Below are 9,557 nucleotides of genomic sequence, written 5' to 3' on the forward strand. Positions count from 1 at the left end.
CATTTTTTATCGGAATGTCGTCGAAAAGTCGTCGGAAAGTTCCGACGGAATTCCGACGACTTATTTTTTTTGGATTTGGTCAGAAATTTGTCAGTATTCCGTCACAAATGTCCGATGACCTTGGTGTCCGTCGGAACCTCCGCCAGAATTCGGTGTGTTTTCGGTGTGTTTTCTTGTAGTGACCCAATCAATGGGTTTTGAGAGCAGCTGAAACCTATCTCTGAAGATGTCTGGATCTCCCGACGTTGCAGTAAGGTGCGGAGTGGCTGCCGGAGTAGGACTACACACAGAGTCGTCGATGGTACAGCCTTTGAAAGATAGCAGTTGACATAGTCGGGAGATCCTGAGCTTAAGTTACGTTGCAATGAGATGCGCGTGGGCTGCCGAAGTAGGACTACACACAGTGTCGTCGACGGTACAGCCTTTGAGGTTAAATTTCTCGGTGAGCGGGATTCGTCGGAGGGGACCGTAATGATGAAACGTTAGAAGTTGTGGCCCCAAAAAACATGGCCATAGATGGAGGCCTAAAGCCCAAATCATCAAATGAGGCCCAAGTGTTTAATGAGGCCCATACAATTGAGATTTTTTCTGATGAAGTACGATGACAACTAAAACGGCCCGATGACGGAGATGGAGCCCCCACCGGTAACAGGTTGTTCTCACCGGAGGCCTGAGGAGACTCGACGGAGCATGGTGGATGTGCAGTGACAGAGAGACCCACATATATGTTGGGTCCAAGCTCGTGCCGAGAAGATCCGGATTTCTCCCTCAAGCTAAGAGGTGTAGGAGCGACGGTGAGGCGAGGAGCGACGGTGAGGCGAGGAGCGACGGCGACAGTGAGGTGAGGAGCAGCGGCGACGGTGAGGCGAGGAGCAGCGGCGACGGTGAGAGAGCCGAACAGGTCCTCTGAACTCGCACATGGACTGAGAAGATTTGACGGTGACGGTGGGGCGAGGAGTGGCGTCGACGGTGACACGAAAAGAGAAAGCAATGTCGTTTAAGGATTTGACTTTCAGCGTTTTCAACAAGAGGCTCTCTTTCCGGTTGCACGAGGTCTTCAAGGCGTCGGAGTAGCGGTTGTGGCGAGGGTAGATGAAGCTTGAGCAGGTTGATTTATAGACACGACTCAACTCCATCAGAGAAGAGAGGAGAACCGGAGGTGACGAAATTTGAACTAAGAAAACTAAGAAAAAAGAGACTGAGAAAGAAGCGTTGAAGAGGATGACGTGAGAGGAGGAACAGTGGCGACGCTGGCGAGCTAGGCCGCTGTCGGTGTCGAAAAAAGAGAAGGGAGTGGTGCCTCGAGCCCCCTGTTAGAGAGAGTTTTTAAAACTAGGGCAAACTTCGTTTTATTTGTTCTTCAAAGGCTAGTGATGGTACTGCTGATTAGATTGTTACATAAGTGTATTTCATAACGAAATTATTATCATCACCAACTATATTGGACTTTAATGTCCAACTTGCATTATAGTTTGCTTTTGCATTGCTACCGACGAAGGTTGTATCATGTACACAGTACACAAAGAGAGAAACTATTACCCGAAGCACAAGAAGAAGAACCACCGCAAGTCAATATATCGAAACTTAGAGCAGTTCTAGTCACGTCTCTGAACCCAGAGTATTCTAATAACCTGAAGAGAGTGTACTGGGAGCGCGTGAGTTCCACAGGAGACGTGATCATCGGAGTTTATCAAGCAAGCCAAGAAATGCACCAGCAAAGAAACAAGAAGCTTCACAACCAAAAGGCCCTCGCGGAGATGTATCTACTTAGCTTGACTGATAACATTGTCACCAGCGCGTGGTCTACGTTTGGATACGTTGCTCAGGGTCTAGGAGGGATGAAGCCGTGGATACTGTACAAGCCAGAGAACTACACGGTTCCTGATCCACCATGCGGTCGTGCCACGTCGATGGAGCCCTGTTTCCATTCTCCTCCGTTGTATGGTTGTGAAGCCGACACAGGAGGAACTGATGCCTTGAAAATAGCTTCGCCTTTCGTGAGGCGTTGTGAAGATCGGGTTTCTGGGATTAAGCTATTTGATCACCCACAAAAGTTAGAGAGAATCTTTGAGAGTCTTTTTTTTTAACTTGTACTACCTCTCCATCTTTATAGAAAATCTTTGATGAGCAACTAAGACTATGGCTACATGTTATATTTACATCACCGTCAAATTTCAATTCCTGGTTAATGTCTCCTTTGTAATCCAGGTTTAGGCTCGCAATATATATGTAGTTTCCTTTCTTCCATTAACTAAACCCAAGCCCAATGAAACATTCGCGTTACTTTCCTAAAATTTTTGAAAATTTTTATAGGTAACTAAGCTTCTAATCTGTGAAAAAAAAATTTTTAGAACCCCAAATTTTTGAAATCTTTACTAAATGGTCTTCGCCCTCTAAACTTTCAGGACCGCCCCGGTGTAAAAGCGAAAACTTTACTCTTAACCTTTTCAAATCTATCTGAGCTCGGAGAATTCTCCGGTAAATATCGCCGATGCCGTTACGATCGATCGTCTCTAGTCGATGCTCGTCAGAGAAACGAATTAGCTGATGGCACCGATGAGTCAACTCGCGAGTCGTTATTAGGAAACTCGGTAATCTGGGGAAGATGAGCACGTGACTAGCACGTGGAAAAATTAATACTTATCTTTATAATTAAGCCTTTCAACTATTGATTAGATTTGATTATGTTCCTCATAATACAATTACAGTATTCAAGTATACTACACGGGATGATCAATTGCCAAGTTTTTAGAATATAAAGTAGGGTACTATAAAAAATAACTTTGTACTTTATAACATGAGCCAATATGGAAACCATAAAGACAAACATGTAATTTTGAAAAGCATATCCAAATTTTTATAGCTCGAAAAAATTAGTATAAATAATTGTAATTAAAATCTTATATTTTGCGATTTGTCTATGTTTATGCATGACACGTGACAACGTTCTGAAATTTGACAGACGCGCATTTAAAAGAAAAGATGAAGACTCAGAATATTGCTTCCAATTTTTTAAAAAGATATCTCATACAATCAATATATTATACAATAATAATCATAAGAGATTCATCGATCCTTATTTGTAACTCTTATTAGGGGAAAACAATTTGGCAAAAAAAAACTCTTATTAGGGGAAAACAAAACATCTTCATGATTTGGATTTGTATGACAGCACCCATATAGATTTGGATTTGTATGACAAACCGCCTTATTGTATAAAGGTCTTATAATTATTTGAGGGTTATAAACTGGAAAGATTCGCCGTCATGCATGTTGTTGCTTAGCCTAATCTTCCTTAGTTCTCCATCGCTGATAGGCTTGTATAGACGTGGATGTTCAAGATCCACAAATTCACTTGGAGGTTTAACAACTTCATCCATTGGTATTAATAGGAAGGTGGAGATGGTAATCCTCATTTTTGCTTCTTTGCATTGCACTCTATGCTTCACATTGCACAGCCTCCCATTGCTCCATATCTATTAAGAAAGTTACAAAAACCAACAACTAAAACCGAGTTTTTGTGGTTTAAAGTCAAAACATTATTATTAGTGATGATTTTTTTTTTCTTACCTTAGCCATGTCACCAAGGTTGACAGTAAGTGTGTTTGGTGACGTGTTTATGGGGTAATAGGTTCCTGAAGAATGGTCCATGGCCTCAAGTCCACCAACATTGTCATCACCGTGAACAATTGTTAAAAATCCAGGATCCGTGTGTGTTATCAAACCATTTTTACCAACTGTTTCAGGATTGAAATGATATTTGCTAATCCGAAACTGGCTCGGCCATTCTTTACATATATCGGGATCCGCTAATTCATAACTCTTTGCTAACATCCTTGTTAAATCTTTTGCAAGACCATCCATAACTTTGCCATACTTCATCATGATCTCTCTACAACCAAAAAAAAAAGAAAACAAAAATCCGAGAACCGTCAAGACATATAGGATCAATGATCCATCATAAACCGGATATTTATTTAACAAAACCATTGAACCGAAAAGCAGCTTAGGTACACATAACAAGAATCCTTGGAGGCAAAAAGAATAAAAACAAAGAACAGATGTAAGACCATCTCATATTATATATATAGACAAAGAATTTTATAATAGAGATCTCTAACATATATTATTGTGTATTAATATATTTTATATTTAAAATGGAATATAGAGAAATATTATTTGCTATTTAAATATAGAGAAAATAGAGATTACTATTTTTGTAAAAAAATGGTTTGAAGTAGATTCCCTTTATTATATAGATAAATATAGAGAAGATATACTAGAAATATTCTAAACGACAGTCATATAGGAGTGAAAAGCAAACGAACCTTTGTTCAGCAGAGGCCTCAAGTTTGTCACAAAAAGTGTTGATCGCTTGTGGAGAGGCGACGTCAAAAAGACCGAATGATTCATAAAGAGGATTTAACTCACTTCTAGACTTGTAACCACTTGCTAGTATCACATCAGTGTTTCGTATTTTCACCTCGTGTGGACGTTCATGGAGATCTGTAACAGTCTTCTTCATCTCAGACAGCAAAGACGAAGAAACTCCATGGTTCATCACCTTGAAACATCCCCATCTCTCACTCGCCTCACGTATCTGCTGGTTCAGCTTCTCATCCGGAACCCCTTTCAAGTCTATTGTCGGAATGACTTCATTGAGATCAGCCATTATGTTTTCTCTCAGTAACTATAGGATAGGTTTTGTTTTCTGTCTTCAGGACAAGCCATTGCACAAACTTATATAGAAGACCATCCTCCAAGAGAATGACATAACTAATGATGTACGGTGTATGAATTAAAGTGTATGAACGGTGACATTGAATCCAGTACCGTGCGAAGGCTAGGAGGGGCATGAAGCAAAAGTAATTTATTTTATATCAAACAATAGTATTAAATTTTTTAATATGAACTAGAAAATAGATTGTTTTCTATTTTAAATTTGACATTATATTTAAGAAAAAAGTAATCTTATGAAAATTAATGGCAAACATTAAATTTGGTTACAACTGAATTTTTTATATATAAACTCAAATTATATACAGAAAAGTGTTTTCGACATTTAAAAAATAACGAAGAAGAAATTCATATCCGCAGCAACTAAAAAAATGATAGTATTATTAATTAAAAAGTATTACTATGGTTTTTCAATTATCATATTATCATTTTAATTGTACGATTATTATGAACATGGAGTCTCCAAAATGTAGTGATGTGAGAGGGGTCCAATGCCTCAAAAATGATAAGGTAAGCACGGCTCTGTTTGAATCTAATCAATGAGGTTGTTGGATTCGTGATCGGACTTTCAGCAAATCAGAGGAAAAATGTTTATAAAACTTTATGATCGCAACTAAATGATGAAGTGTCCAAAAAAAAAGAAGAACGTGGTTCACGTGTTCGTGATCGGACTTTCAGCAAATCAGAGGAAAAATGTTTATAAAACTTTATGATCGCAACTAAGTGATGAAGTGTCCAAACAAAAAGAAGAACGTGGTTCACGTGACTTGGACAGATAATAACCCATCAGCCATGTTAGGACATTTCCAATCCATACCTATTTTTTTTTTTATAATTTCCACAAAAATAGAGTAACTCTATTATACGGTAAGTTTTGCTTAAATGGTTTACTCTATAATAGAGTTACTTTATTATAGAGTAGAAAATAGAGGGAATTGATTTTTCCACTCCAATAAGGAGTGGAAAAATGAAATCCCTATATTTTCTCTATTACTCTATTATAGAGTAAACATTAGAACAAAACTTACGTTATAATAGAATTATTTTATTTTTGTGGAAATTGTAGAGGAAAAAATAGGTATGAATTGGAAATGGTCTTAAGTGCACGAGTTGGCACATGCGTGTGGATCAAGACAGAGTTACGATAATTTAACATAATCGCATGTGGTTGGTAGGTGAGTGCCACCATCCCTAATATTTAGAGCACCTCCGATGGGGGTTCTACCCATTGGAGTTCTAAAAATTCATATGTGTATAAGTATATGTTGTATATGTGTATGTAGGTGTGAGGTCTATTATTTTGTGGAGAACCCCACCCTTAAGGTTCTTAAAACAAAGCTTTTAAAACCTTAAGGGTGGGGTTCTCCACAAAATAATGGACCCCACACATACATACACATATACAACATATACTTATACACATATGAATCTTTAGAACTTCAATGGGTAGAACCCTCCATTGGAGGGGCTCTTAGTGGCTTATATTTTCAAATGTGACCTTATATTTTTAAAATAATGGTATATATTTTATAGTCTTACTTTTATTAATATTTAAATTTTGAAAATGATATAAAATAGAGGAATTTGAGCACATATACATAAGAAAAAGAGGAATTAAGTTTATACACATATCACCACTTTGGCTATGATATGTTATATATTGTTATGGAAAGAGTCAAAAATACCCCTTCTTACGCGTGTAAATGTGAATTATTACTTTTTCTCTTTATTCTGCAAACTGAAAAGTGTTTTTTTTTAAAACTCTTGCTAGCGACAAAGAAGAGGAATTTGAAGAGAGTGCATGAAAATCTGAGTTCGAAAATAGAAAAGTTGAAACTAGCGATGAACGATTCGGTCGTGCATCGTAACTACGATATTGAAAGTTAGGGTTCCAGTGGTTCTTTCAATTTCACGCCAGCAAAATTGAGTTTTCAAAACCAATGAATCAAGGTAAATTTGTTTTGATTTCATATAGTCTAAGTTTCAAACGATCTCGTCCTGTATTGACAAAAATTAAATTGGTAACATCTGTTTTTTTCAGATCCTGTCAGTTTAAGTGTTTTCTTCGTTTTTTCCAACAGAAAGTTCAGGTTAGGGGTTAAGGAGACAATGATGTCGTGTGATGATAGGACTATACTATATGAGAGATGTTCATAGTATAGTTACCCAAAAGAATTTAAAATAGTGTGATCTAGATACGTTGTGCTTCCATGATTGTGTTGAATGGGGTGAATGATCTGCCCTATGTTTCCCTATGTTAAATAACACATAAGAGAATATAAACATATTGTATTGGAAGTCATTTGTGTGTTTGTTAATGTGTGACCATACTACATTGAATATAATATAGCCTACTGTTCGCGTTTTCTCATACACCACCATTCCGTCATATATGTTTTGTTTAGTGAAACCACGTTCATGCTTATTATGTTGCACATGTTATGCATGCATCAACCATGCAATAATGCTGGAGGATTGCTTGCCGGATCTGGAAATCCATGTTCCATCAACCATTTCTGCCCCCATGTTATGGTAAGAGGTTATATCGCTTGGCATATGCGACATCAAGTGCATCCATTTCCAAAACTCCATGGCCTGCCAGTGCGGATTTCTCAGACAAGCACTGTCTTATAGTTCAAATACTGTTCTTATTCCCCGTAAATGAAGCTTTCCTAGTTTTCATCTGTGGGACAACCTTTTTGGACCCGACCTTATGCATTTCTTTGTCATGCAACACCCAAGCTTTTGTTTATTCTCTTGTCTTAAAAGTACATATCTTTCGTAGGTTCCCTATTTGATATGGTTCAATATCTCTCATACCAGACATTCAATACGTGGGAACTTATTCACCTTTTCATAGGAAAGTGAAACCTAAACAAAATTGGAGGCCAATAGTTTGTTTGGCAAAGTGCCCATACTATATTGACGATAGTATAGTCTATTTTTATTTATTCACAAACCAGACATGGAGAATTATCACTTGCGGTAACTGCCACCACGTTATTCATAACTCCGTTGCACTTGTTACTGATGCTTATAATGCTTGCAATTTACAGCTTACATTCAAATTGAGCGAATAATTACAGTGCTTTAAATGATTAAGTTTGGTGTTAAGTTATAGAAGTGGCGGACTATTCTATGCATAGGCTTAGTACAACAAAATTAAGCGCATGGTTATTACCTTTCGTTGGCTTCCACAAGCGCACGCGCTTGCAGGGTGATTTTCGTCAATTTTTGACGAAACCTGTCACTTCGGTGGGCATGTACTGTAGCATGGCTATATTGTACATTTTGTTGTCTCTTATGAATATCCCACAAATTCTCCCTATAAAATATATGAATAATTAATTAAAATTGTAATAATAAACTCGATCCGCTCAAGAACCGTAATTCCGTCTAGTTTGTAACTTATAAGAGAAAAGCGAAAGCCTATGGACTCCAAGTAAACCAATTAACTAAGTCAAAGAGTTCGAAAACGAGCCCGTAAGAGCATGATTATTGGGGGTTCTGAGGATAGAGTTCTTAACGGAATATAAGAACCCGTCTCTTAACTTTTAACTAAAAAAACTAAAAACCGGTTATTAAATATCTTATTTAAGAACCGGCTCTTAGCTTTTTTAGTTAAAAGTTAAGAGACGGGTTCTTATATTCCGTTAAGAACTCTATCCTCAGAACCCCCAATAATCATGCTCTTACGGGCTCGTTTTCGAACTCTTTGACTTAGTTAATTGGTTTACTTGGAGTCCATAGGCTTTCGCTAAGACACATCTTTGTTTTACATTCTTTCAGAAATCCTAACAACATACTGTCGTTAGGTCATTTCAGTCCTTCGTGAGTTATATAAGCTTGAGAGCTTCTTCGTTATGCAACTTCAAAGTGATCCTAAGCTTTATTAGTTTTTTCATAGGTGACAGGCTTGTCTAACCGCGGGTGTTCAGCTAGCATCCACGTCCTCGTTGTTGCTTCTTTGCATTGCACTCTATTCCTCAGGTTGCACAGCCTCCCATTAATTACTTCATTGTAGTTGTTTGATAGCAACCGTGTTTCAATATGTGTTAATGGGAAAGAGCATTCTTGAGAACTATCCGTGGCTTGAAGTCTACGTGGCTAATGATCTAAACGTGAATCGCGTGAAATGGCTAAAAGAATTAGATAGGAGTCATCAAATTCAAACACAGATGAATAAATTATATAATCATTTTTCTAGAAAGGGCCTGAAACAATATATGCATTTCGTTTTCACCAAAATCATCAATAGAGAGTCAAAGATTTTCTTGCTTTTGACGGGCCATTTGATATACGTATAATTGTTATTTTATCAAAAAAATATATATATATATTAGTATATACAAACTTAACATATCATATTTGTATCTTTTGAAATATTTTATTTTATAACATATTTTTCTGAAAAATTGCATATGATTAATTTTTTTTGTATATGTGTAGTAGTTGTTTTATATGTTTAGGATGATAATTTTTGAGATATAAAGGTAATAATATATAATCTAATACTAATTTATAATATATATATATACATATGTATATATATATATTTATAATTGAGTCGGTTTCAAAGTGATTGAATATTAATTTTAACTAATAATAGCTACCAATATAATCTATTCCAACTTGTAATTTATATTCTAGAATGAGTTATATGTTTATATTTATTAATTGTAAATTTGACATTTTAATATAATCTCAAAGGCAATGTGTAATATTTTGATAAACTCATAATCTAAAATATTGAAATAATTAAGGCAAAGCCCATACACTACAAGAAAACATATTTTTTACGAGGGCGGTATTCGTTGTAA

The 9,557-nt window shown here is 36.7% G+C and overlaps 1 protein-coding gene across 1 annotated transcript; it reads right to left on the bottom strand.

The window, feature by feature from the left end:
* Positions 1–3,067: 3,067 nt before the first annotated feature.
* On the bottom strand, positions 3,068–4,729 carry LOC106292763 (2-oxoglutarate-dependent dioxygenase DAO-like). Its single transcript, XM_013728415.1, has 3 exons — positions 4,329–4,729; positions 3,571–3,892; positions 3,068–3,476 (listed from the first exon to the last, which is right to left on the bottom strand). Exons 1-3 carry the CDS (start codon positions 4,670–4,672, stop codon positions 3,231–3,233), a joined length of 912 nt encoding a protein of 303 aa, XP_013583869.1. The 5' UTR covers positions 4,673–4,729; the 3' UTR covers positions 3,068–3,230.
* Positions 4,730–9,557: the final 4,828 nt, after the last annotated feature.

The sequence above is a fragment of the Brassica oleracea genome, chromosome C5 (genome assembly GCF_000695525.1).
Source record: "Brassica oleracea var. oleracea cultivar TO1000 chromosome C5, BOL, whole genome shotgun sequence".
NCBI classification, from domain to species: domain Eukaryota; kingdom Viridiplantae; phylum Streptophyta; class Magnoliopsida; order Brassicales; family Brassicaceae; genus Brassica; species Brassica oleracea.

Coding starts and splice junctions, on each gene's coding strand:
- LOC106292763 (XM_013728415.1), bottom strand. CDS start 4,672: ATGGCTGATCTCAATGAAGTCATTCCGACAATAGACTTGAAAGGGGTT. Junction 3,893..4,328: donor GAGGCCTCTGCTGAACAAAG/GTTCGTTTGCTT, acceptor TTTTGGTTGTAG/AGAGATCATGATGAAGTATG. Junction 3,477..3,570: donor ACCTTGGTGACATGGCTAAG/GTAAGAAAAAAA, acceptor CTTTCTTAATAG/ATATGGAGCAATGGGAGGCT.